This window comes from Pezoporus flaviventris, unplaced genomic scaffold (assembly GCF_033815535.1).
Source record: "Pezoporus flaviventris isolate CSIRO_AGI_PZ_B2104156 unplaced genomic scaffold, CSIRO_AGI_Pfla_v1 ptg000006l, whole genome shotgun sequence".
Lineage (NCBI taxonomy): Eukaryota > Metazoa > Chordata > Aves > Psittaciformes > Psittacidae > Pezoporus > Pezoporus flaviventris.
In genome coordinates, this window is record NW_026892554.1 from 8,882,409 (window position 1) to 8,905,109 (window position 22,701).

The window sequence follows — 22,701 nt, forward strand, 5'->3', positions numbered from 1 at the left end:
AGCAGCAGCATTGTCTTTCATGGGTATTTCTTGGTTCACTTCCCTCTTTGCTGCTACTTCCCTCTTTACTCCTCAGTCTGACTCCTTCCTCTTCCCTATTTCTGGTCTCTTTTTTCCTGAGTGTTCCTTTCTCCCCCCTACAGGCCCTACCCTCCAGTCTGCCTTTCATCTGACAGTGGTACTTCTGGGCTAAGCAGAGAGGAGGCGCCATAGATTTTTACAGTGGGGGAAAACCCATCATCATGTTTGTATTTTCTTGGTATTTGAGGGATTGAAAGAAGAAAAAGGACAAGAACAGCACTGCCTTTGGAATTCAGATACTCCACCTCATGAAGCAGTAACTTTCCGGACCTTGATTATATAGTAGGAAGCGTAACTGCACGCAGTTAAGAGGAAACTTGCCTTGCACTGCCTTCACAGTCCCAACAGTGAGACAGATCACCATCAGGCAATTCCCCTTCCAGACCTGTCACTCTCAAAGCAATCTGATAAACCTCCTTTGGCCTGGCTTGTGCATATTTCTGAGTTCAGAATATTGAAAGGGTATGTGGCCCTCATAGAAGCTTGCATTTAGAAGGGGAAATGCACCTTTCCCTGACTGAAGAATTGCGTGTCACCTTTATTTGCTTTGGCATTGGCTCTGGGTTATCATGGTGGTTGATCTGCTCAGCCTGGGTAACTAGTGAAGCTTTGTATTTTCTGTCATCAGCCTGAAGCTAGCAGATGACTATTTTAATTAATACCAGCATGTTTGCAGCACTACAAAGCACTTGACGAAATCTGTCTTCTTGAGATGCATACTGTGCATCTGAAACATGCTTTCAAGATGGTTTTGTTTTGTCTTTGGAATAAACAGATCTTCACTGTTAAAAAGACTTCCAACAGTCAGTGGAATGGAGTTGTACTGTAGGTACAGAAGTTTGTGCAAGGCATTGTGTTTCTTACATAAGACCCCCTTTCAGATAGCACCCCATGAGCTTGTGTCTCCACAAGTGAAGAGCTGTCACAGATGGGCTGTCATTGATGCTGTTGTGTCATCTTACACTGAGTATTTGCCTGTACAGCTTGCTGCATTTCTTCTAACAAGTCTTCCAACATTTCTTCTATCTTCTCTGCCAAAAGAAGTTGAACAGGAAACCAGTTCTTTGGCTTGGCAGTGACAGGCATCTAACTATTTTTATTGAAAAGGGGTGGTTTTCAGTATTTAGTTCTAATTTCAAAGATACACCCTCACTGGCTTCTGTTTTTCCTGAATAGGGGTGAATTTTACCCTGCAGCTGGGAGAAAGCCAGGGCTGGGAGCAGACCAGTCTCTTTGGTGTTGCATGGATACGCCTGGTTTGGAGCTGCCTGGAGCAAATGAAGGACTCGGGTGCAGTATTTCAAAACCAGAAAGCACTCAAAGTGCAGTTTCAGGTGCAAGTTGTGCAACTTCCCAAGGGCTGCTGAGCTCCTGGCGGAATAGCTGCTCCCCATGGGCAAAATCGCCATCCTTCCGGCATGTTAGTGACCACTGGGAGGGTGAATGAGCAGAGATACCTGGGGCTTTAGAGCTGCCTGCCATGATGTACCTGGTAAAAGGACTCGGCTCCATGTGTGGGTTTCTCAAGGAGGAAGAGCCTGTTTCTCCCCTGGTCTCCACCTTGCTGGGTAACAGTTAATGGCTGTTGACTCAGGAAAGCCTCTGGCACTGATTAACTGCTACCGGAGGGAGCAGGCAGAGGGGTGGGATGGAGGCAGATCAGGGATTGGTTTGGGGCTGAGGGTGGGGTTTGGTGCTTCATGTTGCAACATCTGGAGAGGATCTTCCTCCTAGGAAAGCGTGAGGTAGGGATCTCCTCCGCGGTCAGGGTCCGCTCGGTGGTCAGCATGTCTTTCATCCAGGTAGACAAGGACTCGGATTTTCCTCTCCAGAATCTCCCCTATGGCGTTTTCTCCACCAAGGAGGAGGTGAGTAGCAGCAGACTTTGTCCTTGGGGTGTTGTGATTGTTCTGAGGCTGTCACTAAGAGCAACCAGTGAGGAAGAAAAACTTCCCAGCCTGAGATGCTTGCATGGGCTTCCTGACTTGACAGAAAAACTTTTGTTGTAGTGCGGTTGTTTTGATCAAGCATCTGTAACATCGCATAAAAGAAAGTGCTAATACTTAGGAGGAATATTTTGACCAGTACGTCTGGGTGGTTTCGGCTTGTGAAACCTTTAAATCTCTGCTGTATCCATTCACTAAGTAGATGCACAGCACAGTTTGCATGGACTTTTTTGTAACAGAACCCCTCGTTTTCTTTGTGACTGAGTATAAGCACACCATCACCCAAAAAACACACATTGTTTATTTTAATTTACTGTTAGTTCTGTAAGGCCCAGTCCCTGTTACACAGCATGGAGTGATGTGAGTCTGAATTGAAAACACTGTGTTTGCAAGTGAATGTTGTCTTCTGGTCTGGTCACTAGCTCTGGGTGAGTTTGGTGCCTGCAAAAGCATTAATCCAAGGAACAAAATCAGTGTTTCACTTCTGTCTTTGCCGCTGACCCATTGTATTTTAATAGCAGACATTTATGCAATGATGCATTAAACATGTAAAAGTGTGTTGCATTGAAAGCTGTGTCCAAAGGCTGTGAATTGAGCCAGCTTCAGGCTTTATATTTTATGATCACGTAAGAAAACACAGTTCAACCTTTCTTTCACTTCCCATTTTCATGAGAACTGAGCCCAGCTGAACCTCACACCTCTGGGTGCCCGCTGGGATGGAGCCCTGGCAATGTGTCCTGGAGAAAGAGAAAAGAGCCGAGAGCCACGTCTCGGAAGGAAAAAGTGGAGGATTTATTTATCATTGCTCAAGGAAACTTCATGATTATCTGGTTTCTGCTGTCTCGACTTATCCGTGCAGGTTTAAAAACAAGAATTTAAACTGGAAGATTGTGGTTTTTGATGTGGCATTTTCCAAAGATAAGCTCGAGATGGTTCTTTTAATCTCCTCCTAGGGGTATGTGTTGTTATCTAGTGAGTTTGGATTATTATTCTGCCTTCTCCAGTAACTGTCCTCTGAAGCAAACATCTTCACTCGAACTTCATGCAAAGACAGGCAAGGACTGATGGAAATGATCTGGGAAAATAGTGTTCTAAAAGTAGCCCAATATCTTAATGATTTCAAGCCAAAGCAGTTCATTTTATTCCTGACTATCCCAGTTACAAATTAACCTGACATGACCTTTAAGTTTTTCTGCAGGAATGTTTGCTGAATACTTACCATCACATTTGGAATCTTGCTTTGAAATTAAAGGTTGAAAAAATGGGTTTAATAGCATGGAAATTCATAGATGGTTATTCCCTTTATTTGTCTTTATTTGCCTAAGGCCACAAATAATTGCAACTGGTCTCTGAATGCAGTGCCATCTTTATAGCCGCATACAGCTGGGGCAGAGCTGCAATGGGACCATCCGTGCTGCTCCCGCGCCGTCACCACTGGCTCCACATGCGCTTGGCACCAGCCCTGCCAGAGCTGCAGTGGATGAACAGGGTCTTTGTGTGTTAGGTTGCGTCTGTGGTGAATGCAGTGTGCACGTGGGAAGATATTCCTGCAGCGAGATCTAGACTCCGTCTGCATGCGAGTCATGGGCTCCTCGCATGGCATGGGATGGGGTTCTGCAGGGCAGCCTCATTTGGTGTGGTACAGAAGTAGTACGGCTGAGCAAGATGTGCTGTGTTCCTGGTATTGCAGTAGAGTCTGGGTCACCCTTCATCTTTTGGGGAGGAGCTGCAGTGCAGAAATGCCTCTTTCTCTAATTACCTGGTTATAGCGATGAGATCAATTCTGCCCACAGTGTCTGTGCTTCCCTTCCCTTCCTGTAGAAGGGGGAATAGCATTTTCCTACTTCAGAGGGTATTTCAGGTGTATGGGCTTATTATTAATGCTGCTCATTAGTGAGGGGTGGGCAAATACTTCTGGGGGAAAGGGAGCAGGGAGAGAAACCTCTGCTGGTTGCCCTGGTCTTCTCCCAAATAAGTGGGAATAAGGAGAGAGCTTTTTCCCACCCATTTGCAGGGAGCCTGCAGTGATGCTCTGCTTCCAAGTCTTAATGCTTTTCAGCAGCCAGTCTCATCAGCTAGCTTTTAATGGTTGATTGCTGTGGTATCAGACCCTTGTCCCTGATGGATTAAGCTTTCTGTGGTCACTGTCTTCCCCCATGCCCTCTTTAGAAGTTTTGTGGGTACAAGCACAAACTCTTCTTCTTTTCCCCCACTCCTCTCACTTGTTTTAAGCCTAGGCACAGGCTCGGGGTAGCGATTGGAGACCAGATTTTGGATCTCAGCGTCATTAAACATCTGTTCAATGGACCAGCTCTTGCCAAACACCAGCATGTCTTTGACCAGGTATTTATCAGTCTTGTTCTAATTTCCATCTTGTGGCGAGATGATCAGCGTGAACTGGGATTGTGTCATCAGGGCTCTGCTGCAGGGAAGACTCATCACTGTGATAAGTGAGGACAACAGAGGCATTGGGGGTCCAAAAAATGTTTCTTCTGAAAGTCTCATCAGTCTTTGGCAGTGCAGGGGTCTGACACAAAGCCTAACCATCACTTTCAGTCCTGCTTGTGCCTTCAGCCTTTCATGGCAAGGAGTCAGGTGGGATTTTAATGACAGGGAGACTGGTTAAGGGTAATGTTAAATACAAATGACCTCTGGTTGCAGCGAAGTGAGATAGCAAAGCTGCTGAGGTCTGATATAGTGTTAGGAGGGGGTATGATGCAGACATGCAGCAGATCCTGCTTCAGAGGACTGGTGGTGGGAGGAGGGCAGCGCAGGCGGTTATGAACAGGGAGGATGGGCAATCCGGGCAACCACCACCACATAACCCAGCCCACAGGCATCCAACCGCTGGATGGAAGTGCAGGACATCATCTCCTGTGCATGTGAAGGTTAAGCAGAATGTGGTCATTTATGCACCACCTCTCTCTTGCCTGTCAGCCAACCCTGAACGCCTTCATGGGGCTGGGCCGTGCGGCGTGGACGGAGGCGAGGGCTTTCCTCCAGAGGCTGCTGTCGGCCGGAGAGCCGGTCCTGAGGGACAATGCGGAGCTGCGGAGGAGGTGAGCGGAGGGTCCTGCGGGGCACGGTGACCTGTCAGCTCTGCCCTGTATCGCCCAGAGCACGTGGTGATCCAAGGTCTGAATGTGGGCACCTGCCGCCTACATGGGGATTAACTGAGGTCTGAGCGCACCGAGGGCTTCCCATTTGTAATTACATCTGTGATTAATGCTTCAAGTGCCCACAGATCCGGGGTGTCACCCGGGCAGGGGTGGGGACAGGCTGGTTCCCTGAGCACATCCCTTCCAACACAGCCTTCGAGGAAGACATAGCTGCAAAGGGTATCCCTTCCACCTCTCCCACCTTCTCCAGCACTGATCCTCTTGGAGCATCACTGGCATGGGGAGACACCCCAGTTGCTCCTCAGAAACCCCCTGACTTGGCTAAAACCAAATCTGTTGTCACAAATCAGCTTCAGATGAGGGGCAGTGCGCTGGTGTAGGAGTGGGAGACAAGGGCTGTGCTCTGCTCTGTGCTGTGCTGATGGGAAACGTGTGTGTGTCCATTGATCACACACCTTGTTTGTCTGGAGTGATGCTCTGAGCACTGCAAGCGCTCGCCTAGCAGCAAGCAGGAGTGATTTCTCCCTGTCTTGCTGGGGTGATGTGGGCACTCATGCAGGAGAGGGGTAAATCCTCTGCTTGATGCAGGGATCTTCCCTGAGCAGACCCAGCAGTTTGAATCAGGCACCTGAGAGCCACATCCCATAAAGTCATCCTTTCCATGCCACAGTGGCCTGCTCAGCTGTGTGCATGGTGTGTGTCCCTGCACCCCCTGCGATGCCAGCCAGATTGCCCCAGGCATGCCTCCCCCCCATTTGTACTCTGATGGATGGTCCTTGGGTCACAACCGTCCCAGTAGCAGCAGCTTTTCTGCAGGTTCCTTTTTGCTGCAAGACCTTGCAAACTCAATTAAGGAAAGAGCGAGGAGAAAGAGCGGCCTCTTACACACTCATAAACCTCTTACGGGTGAGAGCTGCAGGTTTTCTGAGAGCTGAAATCATTGCTTTCCGTTTCAGAGCATTTGTACCTCAAGCTTCTGCGACGATGCATCTGCCAGCCCACATTGGTGAGTCTGCAGCTCAGGGCTGCTTGGTGCTGCCCTTTGCTCCCACCTAGAGAAGCTGCTTTATTTCCAGCTTGCTCAGACAGACAGATCATTGCTGTGACATGCAATGGGCTTTGCAGGAGCCAGAAGTGTATTATTGTGTGTAATGAAAGGTAGGTGCTGTCTGTGGCAGAAGAATAAAAGCCTGGGGAAGCTCAATAGCAACCAAAAAATTCCTCGATGCAATTTTCACTAAATCAGAGTTGCCTGGTGCTCCGTAACTCTTGTCATCAGAGCGACATCACCAAAGGTCTCTGTGACAAGGGGCAGGGAGGGAACACTTGTTCCGTTTCCAATATTTTCCCCATTCGCCATCAGAAAATAACCCAGATTTCCAAAGCTTTGCAAGGCTCTGGCATAGCTTCATAGGCAAACATGAATCTCCACTCCCAGACTGTTACTCTGCATCTCATGTCATACCTCCATTCCCCTGAGCCCATGGACCTCTGTGGAGTTAGTGTATCCATACAGCTATATAAACATTTCTCTGTATTTAACAGAAATTTATGTTTGGACCCAAACCAGCTTGATCAAAATCACTCGAGGGCTGTGACCTCCACAGGAGCAGGGATGTGAACTTGCCCAGTTCCCAGCCCAGCTCTGTTCCCACTGGGCTTTCTGGAGCACAGCTCTGGTCTGGGACAAAGTTCACACAGGCCCAGAGGAACTGTGATGGGTTTCCATAAACATGATGCCTCCCTAAAACAGTTCCAGGTCGAGCACTGTAAATGAGAGTGCTGCTCTGGCAGCATGGCATCGACTGGGTCATGCAGCCACAAGTTATTTATAGCAGCCTTCCAATACCTAAAGGGGCCTACAAGAAATCTGGGAGGGACTTTTTATAAAGGCATGTAGTGACAAGACAAGGGGGAATGGCTTTAGACCAACAGAGGAGAGACTGAGATGAGGTAGCAGGAAGAAGCTCTTTACTGTGAGGGTGGTGAGACACTGGCATAGGTTGCCCAGAAAAGCTGTGGCTGCCCCATCCCTGGCAGTAATTAAGGCCAGGTTGGACGGGGCTTGCAGCGACCTGGTCTAGTGGAAGGTGTCCCTGGCCATGGCAGGGGGTTGGAACTGAATGAGCTTTAAGGTCCCTTCCAACCCAAACCATTCTGTGATTAAATTTCCACTACATTTACGTTCAGCTCTGTGCTGTGCATGATTCGTGCTTGTCCTGCAGGCACTGGCTGCAACCTCTGCAGGATAACTTCATAATCTTGCAAACCAGCCTAACGTCATGTACATGCCCCCTCCCCAGCGGAGCTTCCCCCAAAGCCCCTGTATGCCGTTGTCCTGCCGAGGGACGCTGTTTGCCGGGATGGCGGCAGAGGGCAGCAGATGTCCTGAGAACGAGCCGGTTCCCTCCCGGGTGCAGCGGGCAGACGGCAGTGGGACCGGTTCCCTCTGCAAAGGGGCTGGTGCCTGATGCCCTTGCGCTTTCCCCCCTTGTCTCTGCTGGAAACGTCAGCAAAAAGGCCAGCTTTGCGTTCAGGATCTATAGGTGAACTGTTAATGTCCTCCTTTATGCTATTCATTACATCCCTCTGCTAGTAATATTAAATATTGCTCCACGCTTAGTGCTCTCGCTGTCTCCTTTTCTCCTCTCATTGCCAGCAGCGTACAATGTGCTTTAGCCCCATCAGGTGAGGGGCTTTCCTTCCATTGATCCCTATTTTATGGGTTTCTTTTCATGCAGGAGATTACACTGACTTCTATTCTTCAAGCCAACATGCCACAAATGTTGGGATCATGTTCAGGGGGAAGGAGAATGCTTTGATGCCTAACTGGTGGGTGCTTTAAGTTTTCCTCAGGTGCAGTATTATTTTGCATGCTTATCTGTACATATATAGGATTTTTTAAAGATCTGAGCAGTCTTGCAGGAAAATACTGGGTTCAGTTCATAGCGGATGAGAATCTGTGCTGCCCAGTTTGATGCTAGACCTGAAAACCACATTTCCCCAGGCTTAGCTGAGTCTGCACTGCATTTTGCTGCAGCAGCCACACCAATTACGTTGCAGCTCTCTGGTTCAAAGGCAGATTTACCTAAGGAATGGGTTTTACTGAGTGACAAGAAAGCTGGGTTTAAGCTCCAAGGAATTAAGTGGAGCAGTGGCACAGAAGTGCATTAAGACTGCTACATGGCTTTGGATTGTAGTTCTCTCACGTCTTTATATCAGAGCAAGTAAGGTGCAAATGTCTGTGCCCGTCTATGCAGAGCTCTCTCCTTGCACCCCGATGGTGCTTCCACCCCAGATTGCTGCTGTTGGTGGCAATGGTTACACAGCTGACCCATGCTCTGTGATGCTCTTTCACAAGGCTGCACTTACCTGTTGGTTATCATGGCCGGGCATCATCTGTTGTGGTATCTGGGACGCCCATCCGAAGACCTGTGGGACAAATGAGACCTGACAATGGTGAGTCCATGAGGGGCTTTTAATGGGCTTCTTATTATTTTATCTTTTATTTTTGCTCCACATCACAGAGTGGTGGAGAGGGAGGGCCTGGGGTGCCTTGTAAAGCCCATCCTGGGGTCAGGGCAAGGGAAAGCCGTGAGCTAAGTCTATCTTGTCATTGCACACCAGGCTACACCAGTTGCTCTGTTTCTTCTGGCTGATACTTTTATTTCCTTACCTACCTCCCTGTCTTAAAGTACTTTTTCTCCTACCCACAGATAAACCTCCAGTGTTTGGTGCATGTAAGCGGCTGGATATCGAGTTAGAAATGGTAAGATGGCGTATTTCCATACCATTGGTTTTCCGTAACATTGAAAAACATTAAGGTAGAAACAGGGAAGAAAAGGAAGTTTAATTTCTTCTAAAATTGGTGTTGCATAAGGGCCATTCCTGTGTTTCCCTTTGAGCATCCTGTGCAGAAGGTAATAAAAGATTTCCATGGGGAAACTTTCCCTTCTGGTGAGTCGCAGGGTGCGTTAGCTCACTGAGTGGTTGGCTAATACTGCTTTTGGGCTGGAAATGGCTCATCTGCCAAGTCTGAGCACTACTGCAGCAGTTTGGAAGCAGGCAGGAGTAATCCTTTTTAATCAGACACCACAGCCTGTTACATGGTTATCTGCTACCTTGACACTGCAGCCAGGACCTTTAATGGACTCTGGGGGTTTTGGGAGTGCAGGCTGTCTGCCCCTTGAGTCCAGAGCAGAGGAAGCTGAGAGTTCTTGGGAGTGTGATTCAAATTCCTTATCCTTCTGCATAGAAAGATGAAACCTGTGTTGTAACAAAACATCCTTGGAAGGTGTGTCTTCTTGTGGCTTAGTCTGGTCCAGAGGAGTTTTATAGGATTGTTTGTTGTGATTTATATAATTCTCATATGATTTATTCCTCATGTCTCCCTTAAAAAAAATGGAAGAAGTCTAATATTAAGGGAAATGATACTAAAAATGAAGTGAAAGCCTGTAATGCTGTATGCTTTGCAGATCAATGCTATAAACAGGGAGGCAGCCCCTTCAAGTGGGGTACATGAGATGCTTCCATACCTCTGCTTTGCAGCCTGAGTTTTACCACTGGCTGCTGTCAGAGGTGATTTAGATTGATGGAAGTTTTTGAACGAAAAGCTTCCATATTGTTGGCAGAAAGAGACAACTGAGATTCCCTGCAGAATTCTCTGCCACATGCTCAGGCCGTACCTTTTCTAAGGGAGCAAGTACAGACACCAGTTCATGACCTGTTGTACTCAGTGGGCACGTTTCTCTACCTGCCTCCTCTTCCCCACTGTTGTGACAAGCCCCAGCACATTCAGCATGCCCACAGATGACTTTAATCTTTCCTCCTCAATGTCTGCAGCAAACAGAGTAATTTCAGTGGGCAAACCTGTTCTGCATCTGGATTGTAATTAGGAGGGACCATTTTTGCTCCTGCGTTTTGACAATGTTGTGACCTTGTGTGATGACTATCTCTTAGCAACACAGTGCTCTTACGTGTTTCAAGCCCACCAGCTGCATGGAGGGGAAGAAAAAGAGTTTTCATAGAATCATAGAATGGTTTGGGTTGGAAGGGGCCTCAAAGCTCATGCAGTTCCAACCCCCTGCCATGGATGGGGACACCTTCCAGTAGACCAGGGTGCTCCAAGCCCCATTCAGCCCAGCCTTGGACACTGCCAGGGATGGGGCTGCTACAACTAATTGTGTATGGTAAATGATGCCTTTACCCATCTTGCCTCTGTTGCTTGTGCCTGTAACCCTCTGTGCAGTACAGAGTTTTAGCTTCAAAACCTTCCTTAATCAATATTTTGCTTTTCAATTTCAGGCGTTCTTTGTAGGTCCCGGAAACAAGTTTGGGGAACCGATTCCGATCAGCCGAGCCCAAGAGCACATCTTTGGGATGGTCCTTATGAATGACTGGAGCGGTAACCGGTGCTTCGGGAGTCTGCCTGGAGAGGGGGTTGCAGCGTCACGGGAAAACTTAGATAGGGATGAATGATGTATTTTAGCAGTAGGATAGTGATCATTGAAAACACTGGGTGCAGCTGAAAGGGATGAACATGAAATGCTGTCTGCAGGTCTCGGGCTCTGTCTCAATCCATCTTTGATCAATCAGTAGAACTAGAAAATGCTGCCTAATGAAGATTTATTTACTTATGAAAGAGCTAACACCAGTCTAGTTTCTTCTGGGCAGGGATAGATCAGCCCTGAGCATGGTGATTCCAACAGAAGATTGATTCCAGTGTCAGGAGTAGGAAAAGGATTTGACAACTGCAAATCCCTTGGTCTCTGCACAGATTTAACTAGTTGAAATTGGCCCTATGACAGGGACAGGCCATTAGCTGGGTGTAAAAGCGTTAACTAACTGGGGATGAAAATGCTGGTTATATGGGGATGGCCTGACTCATTTTAATTATTGCTAATCTAGTTGGTCTACAAACATTGTTTTGAGGGTCTGAAACAGGTGGATATAGACCAGGATTTGGGCTCAATGGCTACGGAAGGTAGTGATAACATTTGCCATCCATGTAACTTTTTCAGAGGTGGTGATTTCGGTGTAACTCCTAGGATATGTTTAGCAGCATTGCTTTGAATTTTCTCTTCCCAGCTCGTGACATCCAGAAGTGGGAATATGTTCCTCTGGGTCCGTTCCTGGGCAAGAACTTTGGCACCACCATCTCCCCTTGGGTTGTTACCATGGAAGCTCTCATGCCATTCGTGTTGCCAAACCCTGTCCAGGTTAGCAAAATAAAGGATTGAAATAAAGGAAAAACAGTGCTAGAAAAATCTCTGCACAACTGATAGGTCCCATCAAGAGAAATCACTAAGCTGTATCAATGCCAAGCACTTTCTTCACAGAGTTTACAAGTCTGACCCTGCTTCCAGGCATACAAAGGCATGCTGAGCCCTTCAATTCAAATGCTCATTGATGTCACTGGTGCTGGCACAGGGTGCCCTGAGCTGTCATCCTGCATGCTTGAGCAGGGCAGAAATATCATCTCCTTTAAAACACCTGAAAATAAGCTGATCTGAGAGCTTCTTGTTAGCGTTCGGTAGCACTTTACCATCCAGCAAGCAGTGGAGAGAGTGGACTCAAGCCAAAACACTTTGTTCGAGGATTTCCAGATGTCTGCATTATGTAGATGTTTAGTTAAGATTGAAAAAGATAATAAAGTCTTGCAGAGAACTCACTGTCTTCTCTGTGCAGGCACAGAGCAAAGGTGTGTTAGCACTGTGTTTGTTTTGGATTAGCAACCACACCATAGTGATGGAGAAGGCTTTTGGAGCCAAAGTTCAGAAAAAGGAATTGGATTCAATAGAATCTATCTGTTCAGAGAAGTCTTTAAAAGCGTGTGCATGAAACCAATAATCTGAGCAGTAACAATAGTGAAGTAAATGGGGTGTGCAGCACAGTTTGGTTAAACAAAAAGTCATTGGGATGACTTATGGAATTTTTCCTTTCTGTTTGCTTAGACTGTGATGCTTTTTTATTTGCTTTTAGGATCCCAAGCCACTGCCCTACCTTCAGGATAAAGAACCCTACACTTTTGACATCAAGCTCTTTGTTGCTATTAAAGGTACGGCAATGCGGAGTGGGTTGTAAAGGTGAAATTGCCATTTAAGGGTTGCTGAACCACCACGGATTTCAGACAATTTGCTCTTGGCTCTGTAGTGTTCTGTTTCCATCTGTGCCCAGATTGCCTCTGTCAGAGAAAGAGGCAAAGCTCTCTTCCATAATGGCCATGCAGCAATATACTGAGAAGAGAATCATAGAATGCCTCCCAGGTGATCAGCTCATGATGAGAAGTGTCCCTGTGGGCTTTGCCTGCATGGGCAGGGGTAAGCAGGGCATGGGAAGAGCAGAGGTGTGTGGGATTCAGATGTTTACCCAGCTCATGGCCCTGCTGACCAGTAGGCCCAGGTATTGCTCCTGTGGTAGAGCAGAGGAGGAAACAGGCAGCGTGGTGCTACCCAGTACCTTCTGCACACTTGTTTTCTATGAAATGCTAGCCTTCCTATCAATAGAAAATGTCATTACTTGTTTCTTGCTAGGGGTCGCAATCATAAAAGAAGTCTCCATCCGTCTGTAAAATGACGACTCCAACATTGTTCACCCAACACAAACAAATTGCTTCTCTGTTCCTTATTTTGTATTTTCTGCAGCAGAGGGAATGAGCAAGCCAGCTACTATATGCAGATCCAATTTCAAGGTAAGACTCCAGCATCTTTTGTTTGCTTGAAATCTTGGTGATGCCATCAGCTCCAGCCTTAGGCAATTTCTGACACTGATTTTCGCATTAGCTGAAGATCACACCTGGTGCATGTGTGCATAGGGGTGGAGGGAAAAGAGTGGAGGGTGTTGATAGTTCACCCTTGCTGAGATGGAAACACCTGAGTGGGCAGCTCTTTCTGCTGCTTGTTTTATGGTGCTCAGAGCATCCCAAGTTGCATGCTCATATAGCAGGGAGAGCTGAAAGTGAAGGACTGGTAGGCAAAGAGAAGGTGGGGAGCTCTGCCTTTACAGTCTGATTGAAGCCAGGAGGTATATGTACCAGCTGCAGGATTTCTCAGTCAATTTTATATTCATATTTGGTTCTTTGCATAACAATTACCTTAATCAGTAAATCAGTAGTCAGCAAATCGGTAAAAAGGAGATTTTTCTATACAGCCATTGAAATACTGGGTTTAATAATGGATCCTGGGTCAGTACTGCTGGCCTTAAAGAGGAAGAAGAGAAGGAGAAATGGCATCCAATTGAAAGAAAAAAATTTTTAAGGGACCAAATTGCATGTTAAAATATGTGGTTTGTATGCACATAGCAGCTCCTGATCATCATTTAGAAAGCAATTAGCCAGGGTATGGTAACTACTGAGAGCTCCTGATTAAATAAGAGAACTCTTCTGTAGGGGCAGTCTTACCAGCATCATCCTGAGAATGCAATGTGCTCTGCACAGCCTAATGGCATGGCAGAGAGGTTTGTCCTTCCCTGTTCAGCCTCCTCTTCCTCCTTCCTCCAGCACATGTACTGGACTATGAAGCAGCAGCTGGTTCATCATTCAATCAATGGGTGCAACCTCAGACCTGGAGATCTTCTGGCCTCTGGCACAATCAGTGGACCCGTGAGTGTTTAAATAATGACAGTCACTGAGAACTGGTCAGCAGCCCAAAGCAGATTGAGTGGTGTTTGGGTCTGAGTCCTGTTTGATGAAAATCTCTTCAGTTCTTTCCCAGGCTGCTGCTTTAGGAGCCCCAAAATCACACCGAAAAGTGGTGGGTCTTTCGTTGTTTTGGGTTTTAACCTTTCCTGCACTCCTTCCTCTTAGAACTATTTTACTACAGATGCAAATTAACATCTGTGCACAAGCATCCACATGGCCCATTTGCACTCTGTGAAATGCAGCTTTTTGATTTCTGAGAAGAAGGCAAAGGTGCATGGATGTAACTTCTAGTTTCTCTAGACATAACTTCAGTAGCTGTAACTCCCCTTGAACTGCCATGGGGACAGTTGTTGCAGTATGTGGGTGACTTGCACTTTCTGAAACATCAACTATAAATCCGACTTGTGCTGTCTGAAAGACACCCCCAGGTAAGTTGTTTCTAAGGTGGGATACCTGCACTTCCATTTTGAACATTTCTGAAGTGCTTGTTGCTTCCTTTAAACTATTGACATTACAATTGACTTTATTTACAATTAAACTATTGACAGTACAGCTTGACATTAAAGACTTGCAAGCACTCACCAGCTTTGCTCTTCTGAAGAACAAATGTAATAAAAATCCAAAACATGACTACGTAAAAGCACTGGATTTGTAGAAGAGCCCTCATTTTGTTTCCATTTGTTTCTGCAGCAGACCCAAACTACTTCTACAGGGTTTAGCACTGTGTTAAGCACACAGCTGTAAGCATGACAGCTTATAGCAAGCAAGCAATTAAAATGCAAAAGCAGGAAAACAAGCCTACATATCCATGAATTAAACAGCAAAACTCTGGTCTATAGAGCTAATGTGTGTCTCCTTCCAGCAGCAAGTAGCTTAACAGCAGGACAGACACTCAGAAGTTGTTTGTTTGTTTCTGAACTCTTGCTGCAGGAGCCAGAGAGCTTTGGCTCCATGCTGGAGCTGTCCTGGAATGGAACAAAAGAAATCCCTCTTGGCAGTGGGCAGTCTCGTAAATTCCTGCAGGACGGAGATGAAATCATTCTGACAGGTAATGGCTGAACAACTGCTCTCACGCTGCACCAAGGACACGTTCCCATAGATTAATGCCAGTAGTGTAAGCGCCTCATGGGGAGATGGGCTGCTCTGTACATACCTGCCACACAAGCGCAGTTGTTCCTAATGCCTTTCCTGTCAGGGACAACCTGTCAGGAGACAAAATCAGGTGGATAGCAATTGCCCTGCTATAAATGCTGTCTGAACTAGATTATTTGCTTTGCTAAGTACTTAAGGATCTTGCTATGCCTGTGTGTGAGTGCTAAGGGGATGATGGAGGTACATTTGCCATTATGGGCAAGAATATCCTGGGACTAGAAGTAGTTGATGTGCTGTTCCATTACAGTCCAAGTTTGCATGTGGAACATGTCTGGCAGCCTGTGCAATAGCTTTGAAAATCATGTTTCTGCCATGGTGCTGCCAGTTTTTTGGAGGAAGATGCTGAGGCAACTGGGGATTGAGGTGTGCTGGAGAGAGCTGTAGAGGATGAAACTGAGGAGTCCCCAACACCTCTAACATCCTTTAGCCTCCCTACCTACTGAGTGACTACTCATGCTGCAGCAAGTAGGCACCTGATGCTGCTCTCCATAGGCTCATTATATATTCAGCACAGAGACACTCCTACAACAACTCAGAGTACCACTTGCCCTCCAGAGCTACAGATCTCTCTCCAGTAACTATGCCAGGAGCCCCAAATTAGAGTACAGTTAGGTACTGTCATCGTTCCTTTGGAGTTACACGCTGACATCCTTGTTGGCAATGAGCACCTAGTAGTTTGGGAACTGCTTGCACAAGGTGGCCGACTGAGAGCCAGATGGGACTAGACCATGATCCGTGTTCTTCATGTCCAGAACAAGCTATGCTACTTAAATAAATACTTTAAATCTTGAATGTCTTTCACCTTTAAAGATACCATGGTGGTGGTGTTGTTAATGTGGATGAAGGCACCATTGCCCCAGTGGGACAATTTCATGTTCATCAGTTTGCTGTGCTATTTTACACTAGCAGCAGTTTATGATTGTAGTGATCAAGGCATCAGGCTATTCACAAGAGCCAGGTGCAGCTGGGGCTGTCTGATGAGACAGTTTGGGATCTGCTCCTATTTGGTGATGTATGGCAGGTCCGGTGTCTTAAAGCACCCTTGAGGCAGGGCCAGGGCTATTGCATCCCCTCCTGAGGCAGCACCATTATCTCCTGCCAAATGCCCAACCCATAATTTCTAGTCTCCTATTTCAACTTTGTGTTCTTGTTCCCCTTGTGGGAGCTATTTCAGAGCCCTAACACATAAAATGAGAGAAATGTATTTTTCCCAAGAAGTGAATCTCAGAAGAGAGCACTGGGAGGGAAAGGTTGCTGATGATCTGCTGCAGCTGGCTGCAAACATCTCCCTGTAGCTCCTTGGCACTCTGCTGTGCTGGCAGCACAGGGCTTGCTTTGTTAAATGTGCTGCTCCTTGGTACTGCTCTAAATCGTAGCTGACAGCAAGGATAACTAAACTGGGCTGAAATAATAAGCTGGCACTCAAAGGAAAGCTGATGCTCAAAGGAAAGCTGGCAATGAAGCCTAATGAAACAAATGGAAATTGAGCTGAGCCCTAAAGCAAGTGTCTTGCTCCAGTATTGCTTACAAATGGGGATTACCTGGCAGATACCGAGGTGGTGTCTGTGGGCTGTTACTCAAGCAGTTAGACACACTGCTGTCCTTGGAAACACTTCATTTCAGCCTGGCTGTGAGAGCTGCGTGGTTGGTTAGTGCTGTCAGGGTCTGTCCTCATGCTGCAATAACTTTGGCTGCTCTGTGGCCTGAACCACCCATCCTCCTCTTCCTTGGAGGAGGTTTCCACCGATCCGTGCTAAGGGTGGGAATTGGAGTTAAGGTCTGTTCTGTTCAGCTCCCTCTTGGCTTCTCAAAGGCAGCTGTTTTTTATCACATACAGGGATGATGATGTATTCCATTATTTCAGGGAAGTCCATCTCTTAACTGTGAAAATCAGTCCTTAAAATGCAGCATATTCCACTTGTGTCCTTCCTCTGATCTGGTATTTTGGTGGAGAGCTACAGTAGATCTCCTCAGCTGTTTCTTCCCAGAATAGTCTTCCCAGATGGGCCAGAAGCCCCTGGCTTTGTCCCCTCCTCTCCTTCACCTGCAGCTTTACTAGCGGAGGCTGTTTCTGAAGCAGCTCAGCTGGCCCATGGCAACAAGAGGCACTGCATCATCTCCATCCGAATGTCATCCGTCCTATCACGCAGGAGTAGGGAGAGATTGAATCATCCTGTAGTTAGAGATGTTGTCACAGTCTGGTAAGTTCAGCAGCAGTCAGCAGATCTTCAGTGCCTGTTTATGTAATAGAGGATAAATGAATATTTTGAGACAGATGCTGCGTTTCTCATGGAACTAAACTACTTGTTTTTAGCAAGTGAAACAGGTTCTGTAAGGGCAGGTCCTGCTCTTTGCAGGGGTTTAATGATCATCTTTCTGTCCAAAAGCATCTTGATCTCCCGGGAGCAGGCCTAATGCTGCAGAAAGAGAATCCAGATTTACTTGATTAATTACAAGGCTGGGCCAGGCAGTGAATCAGCTTGCCAGTTGGATTGATGATGCTGCAAGTTAGGTTTGAAAACAGGAATGTTGCACATCTTGTTTGCTCTTTGATCAATTCACTGAACTCACTGTTGCCATGTTTTACATTTTGTGCTTCTTTTACCTTTTTTATGTATTCCTGGGCTACCTGAACTCTTATTTTTACCCGTCATTGCATTTCTGAAATGTTTCCACTTGGCTTTGGTCTCTCTATGCCTTTATTCACTTTTATTCCTGGTAAAATCCTTACAGAACAAGCTGTCTGTTGTTTTCTGGCCCTAGGTTACTGCCAGGGCAACGGCTTCCGCGTGGGATTTGGCCAGTGCTCGGGAAAAATCCTTCCAGCCCTGTCAGATCCTTGATGACTGGAGTAATGTGATGTCTGAGCAGGAGGATCTCTCCCTCCATCTCTAACAGTCATGCAGCTTTATTCAGATTTACTATTTTTATACAAGTAATTAGAATATTGTTGTTTTCAATTATCAATAAATACCTTTAAGATAAATGTGGTACTCTGGTGTGATAAGAAAATGATTTCAATGCTAGCTTAAAATTGTTGGAATAAAATGATTGAAAAGTGAGATTCTTAATTCTTCTACTATATTAATGGTTTTTTGTATAATTGTAAAAGCAGGCTTTCAAGTAAACTTGAATATTCAGAGTACTGGGCTGATGATAACAGCTGGGATTGCATGCTGACTTCCTTTTGCTGCAGTATTAATATGCTGGAGGTAAAATCTTGAAGCCAAGTTGCATACGAATGCTAAAAACTTATAGAGCATCTTGAGTAAAAGAGTTACATGACTATGCCCTACATTAATTTGTAACAAAGCAATTTGCACGCATGATAATATAACTGAAAGCGTGAAAGCAAAACAAAAAAAGTAGTGGATAAACCAACAACCTTTGAAAACAGTGAAAGCAGAAATTGTATGGTACCAAAACCCCAAGCAATCCACCTATAAATGACTAACAATGACCAAGAAGGCTCAGCACTGAACTCCTGCATCTTGGAAAGAAAACCTATGCAGGCTTTGGAGTTCAGCCCTTGCACTGCAGCACTGGTGGGTTCCTGGAACTAAACCCCAGCAGGCTGCAGCCTCCCTTTGCTCTGAGAGCAGGCGAGTTGTCCTTACTCCTCCTGCCCTTACTCAAGCAGAGGCAACTCCCCATACCCCAGAACCAAGATCAATGCCAGCCCTGAGAGGGACCCTGTGTTGGAGCACCCTTCAGAAGAGGGCATGGAGATACCTCATGCATCTTACCTACTTTTAGAGAAGGGAATTCCCCATTTTCCTCACCCTGTGCACCAGCCTCCCAGGGATCAAGGAGGGAGGGTGAACCTCATGGCTGGAGTGATACCCAAGCAGTCACAACTTGTCATCTGATAGTGGCTGTGGTCAGAGCACACCAAGGAGGCAGACCTGCTTCCTGCACTCCTAAAAGGCACCTCTTGCAGTGGCATCCCCTTGCAGCAGGCGGTAAACAAACCCACATGCCACTTTTCTCAAGTGTAAAGGGCATCTGCCATCTCCCGCTGGTCTACAAATCAATTTGCCTATGGCCAAGTGCCAAATCACATCAATTAGAGGATATTACTGACTGGAGGAGCTCAGGAGACTGGATAATGAACTCTGGTACAGTGCAAGGGGTACTTGTTAAATATTTGCTTGGTCCTCAAAGTGAAGAGCCTGATGAGGCTGCCGGCTTTGTGCAGCGACAACGGTAAGAGCGCAGCTGCTGCTTTCCTATTGCTCTTCCCAAGGTTTGCCAGGTAGTTTTGCTGCTGTGGGCCATGGGGGTGTTTGATGTAATCCTAGGGAGCACCTGGTGCCGGTCAGGAATGTGAATTTCTTGGCTGTGTGGGAGAGAAAAATGAATTTGAAATGAAGATTAATGAAAAAATGTGACAGTGCAGATAAATCACTGCTAATGGGGCATGTTTGCTGAAACGGGCTATCTTCCAGTGCGCAATAACAATAGTCCCTTTAAAGAATGATACTTGGAGGATCAGCCCTAAATCAACTTAAATTTTAAAGCGAAGACATTCCACTATCACCAGGAGGGATGACCTGGCCAGGAAAACAGTGGCTCATGGTTATTTATCAAGGAAAAGCTATTTCCCCTTCAGGCTCTTGTGGAAACTTGGAGCTGAGCAAATAGGCAGATATTTACTTAATGTACTCTGACTCTACTGTCAATTTATAGGATGCTTTGTGCTATCTTTTATCTCAAAGGACGACCACAAGTTGATACCTTCCCTCTTGGATTTAGAAATAACTCATGTGGTTGCTCTGAGCACAGCCTGGCTTTACCCCTGGCAGCAGCAGGAGGATGCAGAAAGCATTTATCCAATGGAGAAATTTCTTTGCAGAAGCACCATCCATGTTGTACCTTGCTGTATCTGATGTGCTGGAAATGCAGTGCCTGAGGGTGCACCCATAGAGAGCCAGGGGCTGATGTCAGAGCAGGGTGTCATTAGTCCTGGGTTTTGACCTTGATGCAAGATATTTTGCAGCCAGGAAGGACTGCAGTGTCAGTGCTTTCTGGGTGTAGGAATACTTACAGGAACTATTATATCCATAGGGCTCTTCCCTAGCTTTGTGCAAGGTAAAAGTGAGTCCTGTACACAGGCAATGAGTTCCTCTCCCAAAGAGCCAACTGATGCTGCATTGCTGCCAACCAGCAGAAATCAGGCTCCTTGCTCAGACAGGCAGGAAGGTCAGTGGTGCTGAGCCCTGCTGCAAACCAAACCGGGCAGGATGCAGGCACCCAGACACAAATACCCTCAGGCTGGCTCCTAACCCAGAGCAGCCTCAGCCCTGAGGGTGGAGGGTGGCCCTGCATCTGTAGTGGCCACGCTTCTCGTTCTGGGACCACAACCCCCAGTGCATGGCCAAGCATCCCGGCACCAGGCTGGGGATGGTGGGAGGTGATAAGGTGACAGGGCTGAACTCCTCCAACCTGGGAACATCTGGAGAAGTCTCGAGTTCCCAAGAAGGTGGAGGTTTTCTGGAAAGGAGCTCAGATACATCCCTGAGAGCAGGTTTCTGAGGTGAGCTGGAGAAAGGCCAAAACCTTGTTCAGGACAGAGCTCAGAGACATCTGCTGTGTGGATGAGGGCCAAAAAGCCAGGAGATGCTAAGAAAAGATATAAATGTTTTTTTTTTTATGCCCAAGGCCACTTTCTTTTCACCCCCAGAACAAGGTTGTAGGCTTCATGTGGGCAATGGGGAGAAGAGCTCATAGCTGGTCTGCCCTTGCCCAACACAGCAAGGCTGGAGCCACCAGCACTACTGATTCTTATCCCTGTGTCAAGGAGCACACAAAGCCTCTATCTATGCTGCAACGTGCAGTGCTGCCCTTCAAATAGCATTGCTCTTGCCTAGGGCTAGCAGCACTGCAGCCTCCAGCACAAGACTGGGGAAGTACTCAGGTGCTCTGAGCCCCTCCTGCTCATTCCACCTCATCTAGGGCAGCTGCCTCCACTTTGCACCTTTGGCCTTTGAATTGAAGGTTATGGAGCTCTCTACTGGTTTGGGGGAAAGTGTTTACAGGAGGAGGGTAGAGCTGAGTAGGGATGTAAAAGTGAGGCTCTTGGATCAGGAGGGTGCTTCAATTTGGGGTCTCTCAGCTCCATGTGTAGACCTGATATTTAGGGAAGTTTACTTTTGAAGTGCCATTTCGATTGGGTTGACCCTCTCTACAAGGGATTCCCCTCTCCTTCTGGAAGCTTTTGTTGCAGTTAGATTTGAGCATGGCTCTCCCTGCTTCTAGAGGTTATTAAGTTCAATTTGATTTAGATCTGTTTTCTTCAGTTTGCTCATACCCTGCCTTCCAGCAGAAATGAGAAAAAAAATATAAAATCAAACCTGGAGCTCCTTTTCCTCTACACCCGGGTTTGTGACGTGGGTGTAGGACAAGAAATTCCTCCTTGGAATCCTTCCTGCCTGCAGGAAAAATAACACCTTTCTGCTGTGTCAGCTCCCTGGGAGGCCTCATTCAGAGTCACAAAACGTTGGGTGGGAAGAAAGATCCTGCTTTTCTGACCAGGGGAATTGTAAATGTGCATCAAGATGGAAACCACAGCTCTTGTGCTTGCCTGGAGAACCCTTCTTGTTTCATGCTCAACAGAAGTCAGCAGTGACCTGTGCTGGAGTGCAGCGATCCTGGCTGTGAGTAACACTGGATGCAAGGTCTGGGAGGGATGGAGGAGGTGCTCCTGTGTTGTACTGCCTTGTCACAGGGTGGCTGTAGATGCACTGGATCATGCTGCCTGATGCTTCATCTGGTTTTGTTATTTTGCTGGTAAGAAGACTAAGGGCAGCCTCTGATACTGTTTGAGATGTGTTTTCTTATAGATCAAAGCATTATCTGGTTGGTGTGTAATGAAAAAGCTGGGTATAATTTGTAATAGTGTATAATTAAGTGTCAAAAGAAAAGCATGGGAAAAAATGCCCTAAAGCACATTTCAGAGTTTAAAGGAAACAATGGATTTTCTGTCTGAAATGCTGGTATTCTTCACCAAAAGTAGTTTTCTGTAGAGATTCTAATTAGAAAAAGGATGCGGTATCAAGGAAAAAGAATCAGTTTTGATGAAAACATTTGGGTCAGCAATATTTATAATTCCTTCATTAACCAGGCAGTAATAACTCAAAGTAAAATGCTCTTTCAGTAGCTATTGGGGGCTGAGGTAGTGACTTTGAGAGGGACAGGGCTCTTAGGGGGTATTCACATTGGTTTTGCTTTTAAGCAGTAAGGCAGGAGGCCATTCCTCAGGCTTGATTGCTGGTTCTGTTCAGGATGCCCATACAGTTGCTGCTTTAGTGAGAAAGGAGACTATTTCTGGGATTTTAAAATTGATTGAAGTCTTTGCAAGTATGTGAAGGACGTGCTGAGGTACTGACACCATGCTGTCCCATACAGGTCTGCTGTGGCCCCTCATTCCCAAGCACATCTTCACCTCAATGCTTTCTCTGTTGCATGTGTGTTTGGTTTTCCATGAAATTTTAAATTACAGACCTCTGCCTCCTATTTTTTACTCTATTTGCTCCATGTTATCTAATTGGCAGCTTTTCCAGAGCTGGGAGTAGACACAGGTAACGTTTAAGGGTAATGCTGTAGGAAAGGAGTCCCTGGTAACATCCAAGAACCCTTTGGGTCAGCTTGTAGTATCCACACCTTTGTCAGTGAATATTAAGCGACCGCTTGGGAGCTGCAGGTGCAGGGAAGGTTCCTTGTCTCCCTCCTTGCTGTGTGCTGGATCCAGGGCAGATGTGTTTCA

General features: G+C 46.5%; 1 protein-coding gene and 1 long non-coding RNA gene across 4 annotated transcripts in view; both read left to right on the forward strand.

The window, feature by feature from the left end:
- Positions 1 to 1,772: 1,772 nt before the first annotated feature.
- On the forward strand, positions 1,773 to 17,998 carry FAH (fumarylacetoacetate hydrolase). 2 transcript variants are annotated; one of them, XM_061446797.1, is made up of 14 exons: positions 1,773 to 1,949; positions 4,260 to 4,370; positions 4,965 to 5,086; positions 6,103 to 6,152; positions 7,888 to 7,978; positions 8,508 to 8,605; positions 8,863 to 8,915; positions 10,451 to 10,550; positions 11,234 to 11,364; positions 12,128 to 12,203; positions 12,790 to 12,836; positions 13,644 to 13,745; positions 14,715 to 14,832; positions 17,700 to 17,998. In XM_061446797.1, the coding sequence occupies exons 1-14, from the start codon at positions 1,782 to 1,784 to the stop codon at positions 17,777 to 17,779; spliced, it is 1,347 nt and encodes a 448-aa protein (XP_061302781.1). In that variant the 5' UTR covers positions 1,773 to 1,781; the 3' UTR covers positions 17,780 to 17,998. The 2 variants fall into 2 exon arrangements, with proteins under 2 accessions (XP_061302781.1, XP_061302782.1); XM_061446798.1 differs by lacking the exon at positions 4,260 to 4,370.
- Positions 17,999 to 20,984: 2,986 nt separating this feature from the next.
- The window catches only part of LOC133265894 (uncharacterized), a 38,156-nt gene continuing 36,439 nt past the window's right edge, over positions 20,985 to 22,701 (forward strand). For both annotated transcript variants that reach the window (XR_009742167.1, XR_009742168.1), the window contains exons 1-2: positions 20,985 to 21,196; positions 21,402 to 21,592. This is a non-coding gene — a long non-coding RNA (uncharacterized LOC133265894). The remainder of the gene's footprint in view (positions 21,197 to 21,401; positions 21,593 to 22,701) is intronic.